This window comes from Megalops cyprinoides, chromosome 1 (genome assembly GCF_013368585.1).
Source record: "Megalops cyprinoides isolate fMegCyp1 chromosome 1, fMegCyp1.pri, whole genome shotgun sequence".
Classification (NCBI taxonomy): Eukaryota; Metazoa; Chordata; class Actinopteri; order Elopiformes; family Megalopidae; genus Megalops; species Megalops cyprinoides.
The window spans coordinates 65,661,463-65,681,310 of NC_050583.1; the positions used below are offsets into that span (position 1 = coordinate 65,661,463).

General features: G+C 45.0%; 1 protein-coding gene across 2 annotated transcripts; it reads right to left on the reverse strand.

Moving 5' to 3' along the window:
* Nucleotides 1–392: 392 nt before the first annotated feature.
* Nucleotides 393–19,541, reverse strand: ero1b (endoplasmic reticulum oxidoreductase 1 beta). 2 transcript variants are annotated; one of them, XM_036543533.1, is made up of 16 exons: nt 19,040–19,541; nt 14,923–15,042; nt 12,473–12,556; nt 11,816–11,857; nt 7,653–7,735; nt 7,140–7,213; nt 6,487–6,607; nt 6,080–6,126; nt 5,836–5,847; nt 5,695–5,721; nt 4,997–5,089; nt 4,671–4,917; nt 3,453–3,522; nt 2,244–2,330; nt 1,190–1,323; nt 393–580 (listed from the first exon to the last, which is right to left on the reverse strand). In XM_036543533.1, the coding sequence occupies exons 1-16, from the start codon at nt 19,208–19,210 to the stop codon at nt 520–522; spliced, it is 1,473 nt and encodes a 490-aa protein (XP_036399426.1). In that variant the 5' UTR covers nt 19,211–19,541; the 3' UTR covers nt 393–519. The 2 variants fall into 2 exon arrangements, with proteins under 2 accessions (XP_036399426.1, XP_036399435.1); XM_036543542.1 differs by lacking the exon at nt 19,040–19,541 and adding an exon at nt 17,165–17,305.
* Between the last annotated feature and the right edge of the window lie 307 nt (nt 19,542–19,848).

Here is a 19,848-nt window from a genome sequence, read left to right on the forward strand (position 1 = left end):
ACACACACACACACACACACACACACGTGCACAGAGACTGACAGTCAGACACCCGGATTTGGAAACATAATCAGCGTTGGATCATAACCAGTTTAAACGGAGATGCTACGGTTTGAAGTAAAGACGAGCCGCCCTCGTTTTAACCGGCACATCTGTAAGAGCACGGGGTGTAGAGAGACGAGTGCGTGACAAGAGCCAAATGGTGGGAGCCTGCATGGGGCTGTCCATGCACAGGCCGGGACAGCACAGGGGTCAAGGCGGGAAGCTCATGTGACTCTATGTAATTCTTCTGCTTTTTGGAGATGGAGTTGTGGGGCGATAAAACTTGGCAGGTTGAGGGGGTCTGTATGAGTTGTTTGTTGTTGGTTTTTTTTGGGGGGGCGGGGGGGGGTAGGGGGTGGAGGGTGGGGGGGGGAAGCGTCAATCCTGTTGTCCCTGAAGTGGCGGCCTTATTCTGGGGAGGATAAGACTATTGCAGTGTCCTCTGGGCAGCAGCCATCTGGTGGCCGCCCATATTTGTTACCTGCGGTCCTTCAGCAGAGTCCGGAAATTGTGAAGTTCTTTTATGCTGGTAGAAAGTCTGGAAAACAAAGAGTTAATAAGAAGAAATGACATGTGATAACATAACAACTTGTCAACACATTTCATAACACGCTCAGACAGTGAGAGTTGCATACTGTCCTATGTGCAGGGGATAAGTCCAGGGAAAGCTGTGGCCTGAATTTGAACTATGACCTCTGCGCCATGATTGTCCCGCACAATGCATAAATCACAGAGCCTGTTAGCTGTAGCTGTTCCTAGTGTTCATGTCACATTCAGTGGATGACACACCTTCCACCATTTTACATAATCAATTCCACCCACATGTTTCTGTGAGTGCAAACAGCTCCCTCTTGAGGCTGTTCAGTGTCTCACAGCGGCCTTTCACAACAACAACAACTGCAAAGCATTGAATTTTCCAGCCACCATGCCTTTAATAGCAAGCCATTCTTTACTTTACAGTGGAAGTACTGTTGTTTATATATATCTCCCTTTTCCCTTTCACACTGCCACATCACAACAGGTGCATACAAAGCCACAGGACCAAAGAGGCATTATGGCACTTCAGTGACCGAGGTCGCCTTCCCGCATCATCGCTGACGTGCTGGGGCGTTGCTCGCCTTTGTTAGATGAGGTGAGATGAGCTTACCTTCCAAACCCATTCAGAAGCGCCACAATCTCCTGTCGTGTCAGCTGGAAGCCTTTGGAGGGGCTGTTCTCTGGGAGGTTCTTGATTTCCTTCTCGGAAAATAAGATCTTCAGGGCCGTGCCCAGGCCTTGGGTCTGCAACGGGGCGAGGTGAGAATGTTTACACGAAACATCCCTGAACGGCTCTAGTGGCACCTGTGGGTCTCAACCCAAGGACAACCAACACACCATGGCAAGGCATGGCAACAAACTACAGAGCACCATCAGGACTGCAGAAAAGATCATTGGGGTTAACCTGCCCACACTCCGAGATCTTTTCAATACCAGAGCCAGGAAACGGGCCGGCAAAATCGCTGCTGACCCCTCACATCCCGGCAACCACCTGTTTGAACTCCATCCCTCCAGAAGGCGCTTCAGATCGCTACCCACCAAAATAAGCCGTCACCGGAATAGCTTATTCCCACGCGCCATCACACTCACTTAAACTACTGCACTCACAGTGCAATAGTTGTTCAGCTAATAGTTGCGCATATCCATAGCCTGCACTCAGGTACACTTTATCTCATGCTCATTGTGCGATAGTTATATTAGTATAGTATAATAGTATATAACACTGTAATAGTCCGTCTATAACAAACTGTTGTACAGACCCACAGCATGCACTCCTGTACACTTTAACTTATTGTGCAGTAGCTGTTACCGTATTGTACTGCATCTGGTCATATTTATCTTTATTCATATTTATATATTCCATCCTTATACCATCCCTTGTATGTGTCCTGCACTACTCTTCTTGTTTGTTGTACCACTCCTAGATGGTATTTGTTGCCGTCACCTTGAAAATCATTGTATGAACGCGCTAAGAGAGACACTGGAACCGGAGTCAAACTCCTTGTATGTGTAAAAGCATACTCGGCCAATAAAGTCCGATTCTGATTCTACGACCCATCAACAATCGGGGCCCCGACTGTGTAGAACTCAACCTGCGTGCAGGCCTGAAAAACCCGAGCGGATGCGTCCCCCAGAATGTGCCAGGAAAGGGGAGAGGCGCGTACCTGCAGTTTCCCCCACAGCCGGCACTTGCTGCAGCCTACGCAGTCCATGATGCGCGAGATGTTCTTGAAGTGGAGCCTGAACTCCTCCTGGAGGGTCCCGCAGCGACCGCGTGGCGGAGACACAGAGAGAGAGAAACCGGCCAGTGTTAGAGGGGGAAGACATTTTAATTTGTCTTCATCTAGGTACACATAGCATTGTCTCTTCAAACTAACGCCGCGATTTTGCATTTGTATCCTTGTGAATACTTAGTAAAGTGAGAACAGACTATAATGGAATACTGAGAATAGCAAGGGGTGACTCCTTCGTGGATAAATAAGGGATGGCCATTGTCAACATTAATACATATGGAATATTTTACCAGGACACCATTTAAACCTAGTGTTTCATGATAATAGCTGAAGGCTATACACCCTTCAACTAAAATTGGAAGTTGCTCTGGATAAGTGTGTCTGCCAAATCACTGAATGTAAATATAACGCAAATGTAAAGAAAAGACTCTCTCACAACACTGTATAGTAATTGCAATGGACCAGCTTAACAAAAACGTCAATGCTGAACTAATAGTGAAAGCAAAATACATCTGGTAAATTTTTAATATTTTTAATGTGCAATTTTAAAATATCTGAACACAAAATGGCGGGCATTATTCACGCAATACTCCGAGGGAATATGAAGACCACGTGCAGTGACACGCACTCTGTACCGTCTGACTGAAACCTAAAGCACACTGCCTTGCAGCGTTGGAGCGGAGCACCTCTAAATGTACAGCGGTTATAATGCAGGAACCGAAACCGTGCAACACTGTAAGCTGCTAAAATACCTCACATTTCCTGTCTAACTGAGGAAAACAAGCACGCTTCGAGATACAGTCCGTGCACAGCGAAGCGCATGATATTCTCAGAATGTGTCCCTCAGAAGGAAATAAACAAACAAACAGACAAAAAAAAAAACACACAGGATGGAAAACAGCCCTCGGGGTGAAGAGGAGGTGGGAGGACAGGGGCGGCGAGAGAGCAAATTAAAAAGGAGAAGTGAGAAAGGCCACATGCAGCCTGAGAGAGAGAGAGAGAGAGGCTGCCAGTAGCTTTTTAATTCTGGCTTTCAACTCCTGTGGTTCGCAGAGGACTGAGCGGCTCGAGGTTAGGCTCAGGAGGTGATGTCTGACTGTGTGAGGCTGAGAGAAAGCCTGAAAGACAGTGACGGGTCACCTTTAATGTTTTGGCCTCGATCTTCTTCCCAGCGAACATGGACTTCTCGTCAAAATGCATTGGGAAGGCTCTGTTGAAAGACACAGGTCCAGCGACAACAGGGGCTGATGTCAAAGGGGTTACTCTCAAGTTCTGCACTGCTTGCCACTTCCAGCTAACTCCGTGTTTACACAAACCCGGCAACAGTTACACCTCACTACGACTGAGGATTTGTGGCATCAACATAACCTCTCAGGTGTAGCTTGGCTCAGGAGAGGGCTAAAATATGTGGACTGCTTTCTGGCCTGATTCAGGTCAAACGAAAAACATATTACCCATATCAACGCTGCCACTGAGGAATCCATCCTACCGGCATGCTCTGGTACAGTACATGCCCTTGGTTGGCAGGCAGACAGCTAAGTTACTGGGTCGTGCTGTTATTTTGTGAAATTAAATAATGTGGATCCTCACAAAGTTGAAGAATGGCCATTCATTATAGCATTAAGCTAGCTAAAGAAGTACTTAACAGTAAACCCTGGATTTCCTTATATGAACACATTTAAACGAAATGATGCCGTTGCCAATTAAACTAGAAGGAACTACAATTCAACCATCACAATCTAATGAATAAAGACAAAAACAGTACGATAATGATTCTGTCTGAGTTTTTAGGTTTCACAAACGGTAACCATAATTTTGAACAGCTCTGAAATGACATGGGCCAATTAAGGGGCCTGACTGCTACCAGCGAAAACATGACATTAGAAAGTTGGAAACATTTTGCCAGCTACCCATTTTGCCAAATCTGCAACAGTCATGACAACATTAAAAAATCCTCTTTAATGTGTGGAGTTACTGGTCATTTTTAATGAGTTTCTTTAGACTCTCCTCTCCTGTTAACTGCCATGATATACCCTGTCACTGCACGGTACCAACTCTACCTGCAACAGCTAAGAAAACAACTATTTCATTCTGCTAAACCAGGGACAAACTGACTGAAGCGATTTACTCGGCTGGTTTTTCTGCCGCGTTGGGCAGGGTGCGGCAGCTTGCGATTTCACACGCCTGGTCTGCTGATTTTACTTAGCTCACAAGGATCTGACGCTTTGTTAGACATTTCTACAATGCCAATCTGACTGAAATATAAATCAGCTCACGATCAGCCGCATTGGGCAGCGTGTCCCTGGCTGCGCTGACAGAGCAGCGGGATGGCTGGTGGCAGACAGCCGGCCCACTCACTTGGTCTCGTTGAAGATCTGCAGCAGCAGGTCCTTGGTGGCGGCATCCTCCCGGGCGTTCCCCGTGTACAGGTTGATGAAGGAGCGCTCGAAATACGGCGCCACCTTGGACAGGGCGCGCAGCTCGATCAGGTAGAGGAAGTACAGGTTCTTCAGCCGCCGGGTGCCCTCGCCCTTGGTCTCGGCCGGGTCGAATCGGTGCCGGAACTCCCGCACGTTAGGCCCCCACAGGGTCTTGCCCCAGCCCTCTGTGGGCGGGAAAGGGCGGTCAGGAGGTCGACAGAAAGCACGCCGCGGGGGGAAAGGGGAGGGGAGGGTGCAGCTTACCGTCCAGCAGGTACTGAGCGCACAGGTGGATGTTGATGCTGCTGTGCAGGCCGGAGATCAGCCTGTAGAAGACTCTCTTCTCCAGACACAGCCCTGGGGAGACAGAAGAAAGTGAGACAGAGCCACCATGTTGGAGACGCCGGGGCTGCCGTCAGTCACCGAACAATACAAAGCTGGTAACGGGGCCTGCGGGGGCTGCGAGAGTAGGCGGAGTGCAGGGGTTTCGAGTATCTCTGGACCTTTGTGTACGTGCCTATGGGCTCAGCCAGGGATAATGAGTTTCAGCAGACACTGGAGCAGTGGAGTGATGGCAGTCCCTCTTTGATGACTGCGTGCATTGGGCCAAGTATCTAGGAAGGCCACTTGTGCAGGTAACCCTAGCTCTCTGTCAGCGGATCCACAATGGAGCCCCTGTGCACAGGTACTGCAGTGCCCTACGTGAGAACTGCACAGAGGTCTTTGTCACTATGCACACGTGGTTTGTAGAGTGTCTACTGGGTTAGATAAAACTTTAAAAAGGATGGGGAGAAAGCAGATCCTCTCCATGTTGGAGCAGTACAGAAAGATCGAAATGTAGTTCTTATTCACGATCAATATCAAGATGGCAAAATTAAAATGAATTTAAAAATGATGCTACGCTGTGAAATAAGACACACTTTTATGATTGCCAGTATGACAGACCAAAAAAAGATCATTACCTTCCAGCCAGTTGTAAAAGCTTTCACCTGTGTGAATAAAATGTACAAATTATAAAATGTTCCAAAACGCTACAATTTTAAATTGATGTTTGTGGCACACAACTTACCAAAACACTGTTCAAAACAGTTTATACAACTCACCGTCATCATCTCCTGCAAGAGAAAGATGGGAAGAGCAAGACAGAACGACGGTGACTATTTGCATTCATATCTGGGCAATATAATGCAAACAAAGCTACTGCTCCGACAGCCTTAGTACTACACTGCTTTGGGGTTATGCGGTGCACAAATATGGCTTTGGGGAGTGGTTTGTCTGAACTGGGCTCACAAGCGTTCCAAAGGCACAGTTGCACATAAAGTCACCTCAGACAAGCTCAGCTCTTACCTTTGCTTGGAGCCAGTGGGTTCAGGGGCCGGTACACGGACCTGGGCCTGTGTGAAAAGAACGTATGGACACAGTCAGTTGTGCCCATGACATGTGATCGAGAGAGCCTGTACGTGTAGATGCTACATGATGCTACCTGTACTACATGTAGGGTCATGTGCCCATGGGAACATGCATGTGTGTGTGTGCATGAAGGGGCATGCATGTGCACAGAGAAGCATACTTGAGTGTGAGTGTGTGTGTGTGTGTGTGTGTGTGCGCGCGCGCGCGCGTGTCTGTGTGTGTGTGCATGTAGGGGCATGCGTGTGTGTGAGACTGTGTGTTTGTGCGCATGTAGGGGCATGTGTGTGAGACTGTGTGTATGTGCGCGCTCGTAGGGGCCCGTGTGCGTACGGCCGAGGGCTCACTTGAAGCAGTTCTCCTCATAGATGCTGTTCCACACCCGCCACGCAGAGGGCCCCTTGTACCCAGTGTAGCGCTCGGGGTTAAGGAGCAGGTCCACGTACTCGGCATCTGGGGACGTCTCGTCTGTGGGAGGGGGACAGCAAGGGCTGCATCAGTACACGTTGCTCAGGACGACATGTGGGTCCCCTTGCACAAAGTGATTATGCAAAGAGCTACAACTCCACATTATACTAAAAACATGCTTAGAACATATAATGTGGAAACGGTGTTGTTTGGGCAAAACGGAAAAAAAAAATGTGTCTTAACAAATCCCAGTATGTATGCAGTATGTAGAGCCTATGCATATCAAATGTGTCATACCTGAAAACAATATCAAAGTTATTATAAACTATAAACCTGATATGATTTTCAGGCCATCATGGGTGAAGTTGGACCAAACAACATGAGAACGTAGGGAAATGCTTTTTGAAAATTGCCACTGGTGAGACTGAAAACGCTTCAGGTGATGGGCTTCATCTCAGAATGACCACAACCCCGGCAGCAAAGACAGGTTCACAGCATACAGTTTACAGCACTAAGTTTTCTCTCCGTTAACCTCTCTGGCTTGCATTCAGAAGAAAAAGGCCTAGGTCATGACGGTAAAAATGGAACGCACCGTCCAGCTCGCAGAAATGGTCCTGAGCGTCGTCATGTCGGGCCCAGTCTGCGAAAGCCTCTTTGCTCCGGTTGCTGTAGGAAGGGAGAGCGGGTTTAAAAAGGCTTAGTAACGGTAATCGTGCCTACAGTCTGGACACAACACTACAGAGGCCCAGAGACAGAGTACATGTAGCGAGGGAGGGTGTTCTCTCATCTAAAAACGGTGCTCCTAATCATCAAATGATCAGTTTTCCAGCAACTGTGTGGATATAAGAAAGCCTGCTGCATATGAAAGTGCTCAATTGCAGCCAGAGAGCAAAGGTACAGGAAAGCTTGTGTAACTCTCACAATTATGTATAAACTACTGGTGTGCACTGCAAATCTATTACCACATGCATCAAAGGAGAGCTTTAATAAAACAATAGACGTCTAATTCCGTGTGGCTGCAATCAAATGTTAAGGCGTCTGTGTGTGGCCCACGCTTGCATAACCAAGGTTAACGTTACAGAAGGGGTCAAAAAAATGGCCTTACCTCAAAGTGCTATTAATCGCTCCGAGTTCATGTGCCTGCTCACACTCCTCTATGTCTGATATAGTATTAGCTGCCTGGGAATACTGGAAGAACATGAAAAAGATAAACAACAGTTCATAACTGAGGCACTAGGCTGTGTCTGAAATCACTGCAGTCTGACACGAAGGGGAGATGTGTACGGGTGTAAAACTCTCCTCTACTCTGTAAAGCCACTGAGCTCCGTTCCCAAAGACCCCATGGAGATGAGCACCCATTGACAGCAACTTTAGCTAGCTGCGTTTGCCTGCACTTCTCCTCGCCAGCCCTAAATATGGCCGCTGAGTATCGGCCTCGAGGCAGCCTGCCGCTTCAACAGTAGAGCTCCCCGGGACACCATTTCCCACCATGTCTCCTGGGATCAGCTCAACTGACCGTTTTCCTGAATCTTCCAGAGCGTTTAAAGGTCAGCGGCTCATTGAAAATGAACAGTGCTGAGACACCACTTTCCCTCTCTATCTCTCCACCGGGAGCCCGATCCCACCAGACCTGTACTGAGCCTTCTATATGAACTCTGTCATGGTACCTCTGTGCACACAGAGACTACTAAACAGAGGCCACACTGTACACGTCATTAAAGAATTATGGGACAGAAAGGAGAAGGCGCCTCTGTATGTAAAATGTATTCCATATTTTCTTGTGCACTAAATGCTTGAATTGTATGAATTGCAATCTCTGAGAGAATTCAATTTCAGTCTTGGACTGTTAAAGTTTTTACATGAAAACATTTCACTTTCAGACCTTTTACAACAAAAAAATAGGTTTTAAAGAAGCTTAAAGAATTCACCCTGTAACACGTGGGACATGAAGTATTTGTAGTGCGATTCTTACACTGGGGAAAAAATGAGGAGGGAGCTATTTTAAGGGTACAAGGATACAGCACGCTGGCGTTGCTGAAAGCGTGCCCTCAGACCATTCGTGTACGTGTGCTGTGGGGAACGTGTCAGATACCACACTGATTAGGGACTGGCCTCCTGACAGAAGACACAGCGCAGGCCTCTCAGACCACACCACACAGGGACACGGGTCTCTCCCATAATACAAATGTCCTGTTTCTTAAAGCTCTTAGGGAGAATCCATTATTACAGTCACATGGGGAATACTCCCTATCATTTAATATATTTATTGCAACCAGTCAATAGTCTTGAAGGTACAGTCCTCTCACCTGACAGGCAGTCTAGGGAAAGGTGTTTTTGGTTATTCAGTTATTGAATTATTATATAATATTTATTATATTACTACATATTAAACAGTATTTTTTGTAAAGAGGCATTATGAACAAACAGCAGTATAGGTGAGTCGGTGAGTGGGGAGGTTGCAGTGGTCAGTTGGATATGCAGATTCTTTTTCCATAACAAGGGTCCACTATGTATTCTAGGCAGCTTCTAGTTCAGGCCCTGGTCCTCTCACACTTGGGGACTACTGTAGCTCCCTCTTTGCTCGTCTTTCTGCCTGTGCCATCAACCCCCTACAACTAATTCAGAATGCAGCTGCATGACTTGTGCATAATCTCCCTAAACGTAGTCAAGTTACACCACTCCTCACCTCTCTTCATTGGCTTCCTGTTACTGCACTCTCATCAAGTTCAAAACCTTCACGCTGGCATGCAGGTCAATGAATGGGACAGCCACCTCATACCTATAATCGGTATTCAAACTGTATGTCCCGCCAAGATCACTACGCTCTGCAACAATGGGGCAACTGACTGTCTCATCCTGACAGGGTCTCTCCTCTTAGTCACGATCCCTGTCTGTACTGGTCCTCGGTGGTGGAATGAACTCCCCACCGGGGTAAGGACAGCAGAATCACAGGCCATCTTCTAACACAGACTGAAGACCCACCTCCTCAGACTGCATCTCGTTTCTACCTCAATCCCCACCCCCTAACACCTGCTACTTGTATTACTTGCTGTTTATTCTGTAGTAGTGCAACGTGTTTTGGATTCTGTGAGCTAGTGACTAACGTATGGTAGTATACTTGGCTTCCCTTGTCTAGTCAGGCTGCACTTGTGCAGGGCTTCATTAGTGTTACACTCACACTCACTGGAGTATTTCATGACACTGGTCCGATTCTGTTGCCATTAGAAAACAGATTTTGGAATGCTTTGCACGTCCAGGCAAATACTTTCCTTGGTTTAATTTTCTCATAAACTACCTTAGTTGCCTTTTAAATTGTTCTTGAAATAATTAAGGAATGCGTTTTATGATTTGTTTAAATAGCCTTCGAATTCATTTTGTATATATGGCTCCTGGTATCTCGGACTGTATTTACTGCTCTGTGTTGCCTGAGTGTTTTAATGCACTAGTTTGTAATTGTGAATTATGCTTCTTATTTAGCATTTGTGATCTGCACATGCATCTGCTTATAAGCTTATACACTTTCCCTCTTTTAGAAAAAATACCCTTCCGTAAGGGAACAGGAAGCTATGGGAGTGGGTCGCCAGAACTTGTTCCTCACCTCCGAGAGGCCAGAGGACAAGGCACTGTGGGCACGACCTTGGGCACTGCGGATGTGACCTTGGCCGTAGTCGGTCCAGATGTCCCAGCGCTTTAGCTTCCCCTCAAGGTAAACACACCCCCGCCATGCCAGCAGTGAACAAACAACCTCCCCCCCCCCCCCCCCCCCCCCCTCCCAGTGGAAACAGTCTACAGAGCGAGATTTTGTGAGCTGGCTGCTGAATCAGCTACAGAGACACGTGGGAACCGGTCTACCTGCCCCGGTCTTCATTTAACAAATGACCGAGACTGAACAAACAAGCACTCCATTTCCATCCACCAACGCTCCTCTCTCCACATAAGGCTTTTAACAGTGAATCTCCACTACAGCTAATGGGCCTGTCCCTTAGCGGGCGTCCAGGGCCGTTGGCTGTTTACCTTACAGTTACACTTTAATGTGTAGACCTAACTGACGGCTGATTTCTAAGTGGTAGGTCTAAGCAAACACTATCCCTTTTTTTTTTTTAATACAGCGGCCTTGGGCGTCCCGAAAATCAAGCGGTTTGCAAGTTTTGTCTGGACCCTTTAAATTATTCCAGCATACATACAGAGGTTTGTACCTGCTTCCCCCCTGTTTCATTCTACCTTTACTCAGCGCCCATGCCCCCCACTGTTACATGACACAAAATGCCTGCACACAATGCCTTAACGGAGAGAAAAATGGCCTACAGTCTGTAGTTTCACTTCACTAAATGCAAAGCTCGTACAATCTGTATGACACGTTTTAAAAGCATTCCTATGTTTCATTGATCACATGTGTAAGTATTCAATGAGATGCAGTTAAAACCACAACTGCAGAATATGAATGCAGTATATTCACATACGCTAAGACTCATTAACAGCAGAATACTAGAAGGCGGGTGAAGAATCACAATGGTCACAGCTCAATTTTTAGTTAAATGTTCTTAAAGAGCATATCTGAAATCCCCAAACTTTTGTGTGTTTGTTCAGGCAAATAGCTACTCCTGGAAGAAAACCTTCACGTGTAGACATAAACTATAAGGTTTTTCGACTCTCTTGGGAGGATAATAGATTATGAGGTATGGGATATACAGGTATACAGTGCCTTCACTATTTACTTTCATATTTATTATCATATACCATTCCATGGTGACAATAATCTGAAGCATTCATCCATGCAATCTGCTGTGCATAAGGTCTGACCTGCCCATTTCAATCTGTAGACCTTGAGATAATAAAATATTTGTCTTTCATGAAAGCAGTTTACAAATGTACACTAAAAGACGTAGATTACTTAGCACAATTTTGCCTTGAGTGATTAAAAATTCCCCTTCTATGGTGACAGAACCTTGTAAAACACAACAAAAAGCATCTTAACTTTGTACTCCAAGCCGGAGGTGGACTTGCAAAACACAAACTACACAGGTGTGAATAAATGTGACCCTCATGTTTTCTGGAACAAAAACATTCATTTATAATCCATATGGCTTTTCCTGAGGCAATCCTATTAAGATTAAAATATATCCCATTTTTTTTATTTGAAAAAACTACCCTGCATGTACACATTTATATGCTTTTCTTCCTGTCTAATCATTGTACGCACGTATATAGTCATTGTGAACATATTGGGTTACTTTGAGTGTTGACCGCTCTGCTGGAGGCCTCACTTACTTTGTTGTAGTTGCCAGCTTTAATTCCAACAGGAATCTTGCTCTGTAAACGTGAACACGGAGCAGAGAAAGGAATGGGTGAACGTTGCATTCAGCACAGTGGGCAGCTCTGAGGAAGGGGGAATCAGCAGTTGAAATTCAATAAAAAACAAGTCATGCAAACGGCAACAAAAAGGCCTTTGTGGAGCGCAGTCGCACAGCATCTTTGGGCTTCGCATGCTGTGCTGCTCTCTGCATGAACTGAAATCAAGCAGTCTATGAAACAGAGCATGTTGTTTTTCTCCTTCCACACAATACTGGCCATTGCCAAGGCCAGTCATATATGTGAGTGCGTCGTGTGACAAAAGCAACAGGGCCATTCTAACAGAAATTTTAAAGGGTCTTAAAACCTAAGGGACTCTTCTTTGATGTATTGTACAGAGTTTGTAAAAAAACAAAAACAAAAACAGTTACACAATTTAATGTATATTCCTACAATATTCAGTATCACTGATTTGTTCTTATGCTGGCACAAAGACAATCAGGTAGGAACCTATGATCTATAGTTACTTACGCAGAATTCAGTAACTGTACATATGGAATACACATGAGATTCTCAACACAATGACGATGAGCATCTTAACAACAAGAGGCAACAGGAACAGTGCTGAACTCTGACCTCTGGACAGGGCTCCACCTGGCAGTCCTTGATGGCGCAGTGGCTGTCGTCTGGCCAGAAAGGACAGGGCCGCTTCAGGTTCACCTGCAGAGGAGGAGAGCGTCACCACCCCTGTGTCTTTTCTGTGGGTCAGCAGTTGGTGAAAACAGTGACAGTGAGGCATGGGGGGAAAAATCATGGCAAGATCCCAGTTTTGCCCGTTATTCTCTAGTAGCACGGTTTCAGAACTGACACTTCGGATTCAGACCTCTGTCATGACCCCACGCTAGTCTGGGGCAGTGCTGCCTTCCAGGTTTGTTCCTTTCCTGCAACGGATTTAAGACGGACTGCTGTTTCTCTCCAACAGAGAATGGCCTGATTCTTACTCATGACAATAATTCACCCTCGAAGTCCCGATTACCCTTAAATTATACCACAATTATATTATGCTCATATAAGCAGAAGATTCCATAACTGCTGGAGTAAAGCTGTAATTCCTTGTTTTTTTTTTTTAGATGAGGAGACTGTTCTCCTTTCATAAACCCCATCTCCTCCCCTCTCTCTCTCTCTCCTGTTTTATCACCATGTTCCTGATTCTAAAGCCACCTGTTTTCAGTGCAGGTGACCTGTCACCTTCCAGGGAGGCCCTGTAACTGTGCCACACATTCAGCACTGGACTGCAGGCCCTGGAGACACCTGGTTGAGGCTAATCTCCATTCTCTCTCATCTCTATGTCCAGCTGGAACTGCCTGCTGCCAGCCCGCGTAAGGACACGCACTGGACCACCTGCCATCCAGATCCAGTGGCGCTACATGTTAATGCCATTACACAATGAATTGCAGAGGTGCGTTCATGCTCTGAATTTTCCATTTGCTTTAAACCCAGCTCATACACACACAAAGACATACAGCGTGCGCCTCCTTGGTGTGAATTTAATTACATGTCTGAGATGTCCGATGAAGCCGGAGTCTCTGTCAGAGCAGGGATTGGGGGACAGCTATCCGCCACACTGCAACTGAGACCTGAGACTCGCACACTCTGTGAGTACACACCCATCACCTCTGTCTCTGTGGCAGAGGATTCCCTTGACTGAGCGTCCCAGGTTAATGTCTGTTTACGGGATACGTGTGTTCGACGAAAACAGAAAGCCCTTCCCAGGGGGGTGCACCTTGCCTCTTGAGGAGAGCGGTCTGGTTTAGCTCTTCAAGGCACAGCACACCAAAACATTTACAAGGCCTCCTCAAAGTCGGGTGATTAAAGCATATTCCAGGCTAAGAGTCGATAATACTGTAAGTCCAAAAGCCCTATAGCAGAGTAAAATTTACTCCTCTCTACAGAATATTCACTGCTAAATGCATCAACAGGGGTTACAGCATTAGTGGATTCATTTAAACAGGTAAATGCCACTGGTCGTATAGTGTGTTTACCATTTAGCCACAATAAGTCAAAGCCTTCCACAGAACAGCCTGTACATTATTGCCGTTTTTCTTTGGTTCTCCCCTGCCATCTTAAACCTCCCTGAGATGACAAACTTCCTTCAGAACACTGAACAATGCTTTTTAAAGCTTGCTTGAGTCTTCTGAGCTTGCTGGATGTTATCCCTAACATTCCAGTATAGCTGGAATATAGCTACACCAATATAGCTACGAAGCTATGCATGTTTGTTTTTTTTGTCCCACTCCATCTCCATCTGGGTGATGCAACTGAGATGATGGAACAGAATAAAACGCAATCGTGCCGGGTAAAAGGAATTATTCGACTGTGGTTCTGGGCATTCCCGAGTTCCAGTCAATCATTGATAGGCAGTGTGGTCTGACCTTGGATGCAAGCATACACGATAAGAGAGAGAGAGAGAGAGGCTGGAACAGTCAGGGTGTGTAGAAAAGGCATTTTGGTACATGCAACGTGGATCCACCCCCATGGGAAGCAGATAGGCAAACAAGGTATGCAGCTGTCATAAAGCCAAGTTAGCTGGAAATTTGGGTGTCCAAGCAACGCAATATTAGGGAAAGTTTTGTCGATGAATCTGTGTCACATGAGTTTGGAGTGCATTCGTTTTTTGTGTGACTGGCAATGCCTGATGAAACGAATGGCACGCCACCCTAATTCAGTTAAAACGACTGCGTACACAAACGATCTTCTTCAGTGGCCTTGAGATTAAAGTGTCCATACCGAAGTCTCATCCTCAGTTGGGTCACACCTAAGACTTTAACAAGTTTGTACGGCAGACTTGGATGGTGCACAGCGCTGAGCTCAAGGATGTCTTTTCGCCCTCTATTTGTCTGTAATTAACGCAGTTCTGAATCAAGGAGCGAGCCTTTTGTTTTCATGTTTACTACCTTCTCACTTGTCAAAATACATGCCACTTACTTAAAGAATACCACAAAAACGAGCTTAGAGTCTAAACAACTCCTTGGAAGGCACTCCAACCATGGCTAGACGATGGAGTTTGCTGCTTGAGGAGCACTTACTTTGTAGTATCTGAAGTAGTCTCTCTCTGTCAGCTTCTGGATGCCCGGGTAAATCTTGAAGTTGTTGAAGACATCGATGCTCTCAATGTCACAGAAGCAGTCATCCAACACACCTGTCAACTAAAACACAGTGGGGGACGATGAAGGCAACAAGCTCAACATTACATTTCAATAACAGATGAGCAAGGGGAGCCGTTCTGCAAAGAAAATGCCTGAGATGCTGTGTGCTTATCAACCCAGGACAAACAGCATCAACAGGCAAGGCAGCGTGAGGATTCATCTGATAGAATGAATGCAGAAATTGCAAAACCTCTTGTCAAAGTTAGGTTACACTTTGAAAAAAATCAAAGGGGATTACAGCTATTTAAAGCAATAAAATATATGCAGGCGGAGACCCTGAGCGCACATTAGCCTACTATCCGAAAGTACCACTGACACCGCACTTCCTCCACCCCTACACCTTTAGACTGTTATCAGCTTAATACTGCTGCGTGTTTTTCAGCAGTTATAATTGCGCCACACAAGCACACTTGCTGAAGAACTACACGTCACCCGTGTTTCCATGTTATCAGTTTAACGGTTCTATGCAGCTTTTCCACTCTACAAAGAGCAATATCACTTCATCCCCATCACAGGATCAGTCCAGACTGGAAAAGGGCCCTGAAAAATAATCTGGAGAGAGTTTTGTGGTGCAGCTACTGGACACACTCATTTTTAGGAACTTTAGGAGCTTTTATTCTCAAGATTTAGAGAGAAAAAAAAAACTTGACTGCATGTATCATTAAGGTTTAAAAACATGTTGACGGCGTTGCTCTTTCCTCTGTGCCCGACGGCTCACGCACTCAGTGACTGCGTTAATCATGGCCCCAGATGACAGGGCATTAAGAGCAAAGACGCGTGGCACTCTCCTCCACGCTACGACAGACAGAGGAGCACACTCTGGTGTGCTGATTCACGGCTTGCAGGACGCAACCGTCCACATGCTTTATCCACAACTGCACCGGTGGCGTGCAGTGGTAAGGAGCAAGAGCTCATAACCAGGAGGTTTCCATTTTGACTCCCAAGTGGGGTTACTGCCGTTGTACCCTTGGGCACGGTACTTAACACCAACTGCCACAATAAACATCCAGCTGTATGTGCAATGAATACAGTGGATAACACGTACAAATTGGATGCTGCATCAGCATGAGAGCATCTACTAAGCCAACATAATGTAATATAATGCATTTAAAGACCTACCAATCAGAAGACATCTTTTTTCATCTTCAGTTTGCCTACGTGATGTATTATTTCTGAGTAGTGATACGGCTCAGACTTTTCCTGACAGACTACATACATAGATAAAATCTCAAGAGGACTACAACTGTAAAACCTGAAATTCGGGAACAATACAAAACCATCACCGTGAGGAATTCATCAGTTTGGTATGTGGTTCATCATCAAAAAAGAAAATGTATTCCATCATAACACAAGTTAGCTATACGACCTAAACACTACCATATGGTAACTGAAGGGCAATCGAAATCACAGATCAAGGAAAATGAGAGCACTGCAGTTAGTGCCAGGACCTCAGGTATCATAGCTGAAGGAAAGGAGCTCTGTCACCTTTTCATCAGTAAGTTAGGACAGATGGCACGACCAGACTGATATTGACTTATTATTGGCATGTATACAGTCCATGTGCTATTGGATGTAAGGAAAAACAACCTCTGGTCCCAGACCACCTTCCCCTCTCTCATCTAATACCAGCCAGTTCTTGTTTTTACATGCATAATGAATACACAGCTGCTTTATAAAAGTGACTAAGCAGCACTCTAATTTGGCACCTGAGCTCTGCCACACGCATTAATTATTTAGGTTTGAATCCAATCACTTGAACACGTCACACCAACAGTTGTTTGACTGTCTCATCAAAATGTTTTTCCAGTGAGAGCAGGGGGTAAAACGCACAAGCAACACATTTTACAAACTGACTTCACCCACAGTGCTATACTGGTGGAACTGTGGAGGACTGAAAACTTAACAAAACAGCACTCTGCACTAAAAAGCCTCTTGACCTGACTGACTTGCAAAGGCAAACTCGTCTTGAGCCATTTTTAGAAACAATTACACTCCTCGGGGCGAAGCTTCATATAAAGAACTTCCCAATTTGAGTTTCAAGATATAAACAAAGCTCTTGCTAGCTAGACTGGGCTTCACTACCTCATACTGTATTCAAATTACCGTAATTACTAGTACTGACCTGGGTATGGAAGAGTCCGAAAAAGATGAATGAGAGTAAAGTTGCCGTCAGAAGGTTGCAAAGTATCCTGAACATGTTGTTATATGCAAGGGTGAACAACTATTGCTAATTTATAACAGCGGCTTATCTTAACTTTACGGATTTGCTGCCTAGCCTGGAGAGCTCTAATACCATTCACATCCATGAAGAGTTCAGCTAAGCATAAACTTAACTAGCCTACTGCCTTTCTTGTGACTGAAATCATTGCATTCTGGCAATCGGGTGCAGCAGCTCATAAGTTGAGCTGTCACTTCTGTCCCTTGTTCCACGTAAACCCCGCCTTCAAACAAAACCCGGTCGTCCCTAAAGTCAGCTCCGCCCCTCTTATAGTTTCAGTCCGGTCTACTTGTAGTTTTTGATTGGTTCAAAACAGCTGTGATACCAAAGGTTTTTCAATGAAAAAACTACAAGTCCCACATTGTATGTGAACGCGATTTATCCAATACGAAGGAACCACGCTGTTCTAATGCTAAAGTGGGGAGTTACGCTGCTAACACCTTCGGGTAGCTCAATGTGAGCGTGCAACTACATGAAATAAAACTAAATATAGAACGTCATAGCTACGATGACTTAGACGAGTGCTCTCTAAAGCTCGGTTTCTGATACAGTTGTATAAAAGAAACAGGACTGTACGCGATGCGATACTGGGGTAGCGATATGAGGGGCTGCATAACGTTGAATTTCGAGAGGTGAAGCTAACTGTATTTATGAAATACAAAAAAACACGATTAACATCTACTGTAATGTCATTTGTCATTACGTAACTGTGTGCAAGAACACTTGCTATCGTTACTGGGACTTATTGAGAATTTTCAAGTTTGCCAAATTGGTACCCTAATATGAAATCCGTTTGCCGAGCATATTGGCAGGGAAACAATGCATAGCACAACCGGAAAATTAAGGACACAAATGTTATGAAGAATTGGTAGTTAGGACTGACAGCCAGTTACCTTGATAAGCCACGATGAAACTAAGTCAAATTCCTGAATGTGACGTGAATGTCTATATTGGACACACGAATTTTTAAGAACAATCATAAACCTCGGAATATTATTAATACTATTTCACAGGATATGGTTACCTTATATGATATTCTTAGATAAAATTACATAAGTAATTACAGAACTTACGAAGGTATGTGAAAGACATTAGTTTTAATGATAACATTTTCAATGATGATGTTTATGATAACATCGATGTGTTTCCTAAAATGGAGTTATTGTGTATACATATAGTATTCCTACGACACATAAAGCTACTGCAAACTCGGATCCACATGTAAGACACAGCTTTCAGCCATGATAACATATCTGGCCAGGTAATACACACTCATTCTGTTTGCATTTAACACCATAGACTAATTACAGTGTGACAGTCGACAATCAGCGTAGCTGGTAACCTGTTAAAAACAAATTGCTCGCTGCACTCTGGGTCACTGACCACCACAAAACTGCATCGTAGGTTGGAGTCTATTTCAAATTTATAGCTAGCTAGCTAGCTAGCGCCAATAGGAAGAGATGCTTCTTGTTTACTGTATGGTTAAATCTGTTCCTCGTCAGGTGAGGAAATAGTGAGGCCTGCATACTAATAGGTAAGCAATCAATCAAGTCGGTAAAATAAAGAGTCATCAGATTAAAAATATCTCATCAACGTTAGGTTGCTACCTACCTAGCGCTATAAAGTCTTGCACAGTCTATTAGATGCGTTTGTATGACGTCAAAGAAAAGTGACCGTAGAAAACACCAGAATTTAGTTGTCAATAAGTTACATGTCTATATTCAAACGTGAGTGTTTATTACGTAAAGTGCAACAAATGTAGCATAAAATTGCACTTACATGACAAAAGCAGCTTTGGTCTTGACTGTCGGTGGCCGTACTGCTGCTAGAATATTCGTTCTGCTGCGTCTTGGATTTGATGTTGCTGTTAAACCAACCAAAAACAAAGTCCCCGACAAGCATCCACAGTAAAACAGTAAGTCCCGCGGTTTGTATCGTGATCTTTATCATCACGAATTCCAAACGAATGTATATTTAAAAAAAAAAAACCCAGAGTGGTTAATATCAGTACCGTTCAACAATGCAGGAGCGAATGCTTGCTAGCTAGTTTGCTATGGACCCCGAGTAGTCACTAGCTAGCTAGGTAGCTAGCTAACTAATCTCGTGCTACAATGAGCTGCCAGCAGAAAAGTGCAGTTAAGATAGTCTTTTCAAAATAAATATGCCTTTCTACGAATCTGTCCCGCAAAGGGCAACATCTGTCAATGTACTAAAAAATCCAAAACGCAACTGTAAGAGGTTTCCACTGCGGGTCATCCGAGTCCCCTGCCTTTAGTTTACACGCGGGCAGATTTGTGTAAGGATTACGGGAAGTGAAGAGGTACTGTAACGTTATTGGGCTGCATGAGAAAAGAGAGTTCGGATACTCTACTGCTTCTAGTGGCTATAGGAGAAATACAACTGGCAAGAGTGTGCTACACCCCCAAATGTGGAAAAGTGGAATAATTTCAATCAAAAACCGAGGTTTGAATTGCAGGTATTTGTTCAATATGTCTTTTAAATTGTTTTCGTTCCTTGTTTTCCTAATAGCTGCTTTTCGAGTCCCATGTCGATGTAGGGGTGGGAGGGGTGTGTGGCCGTCCAAAGGA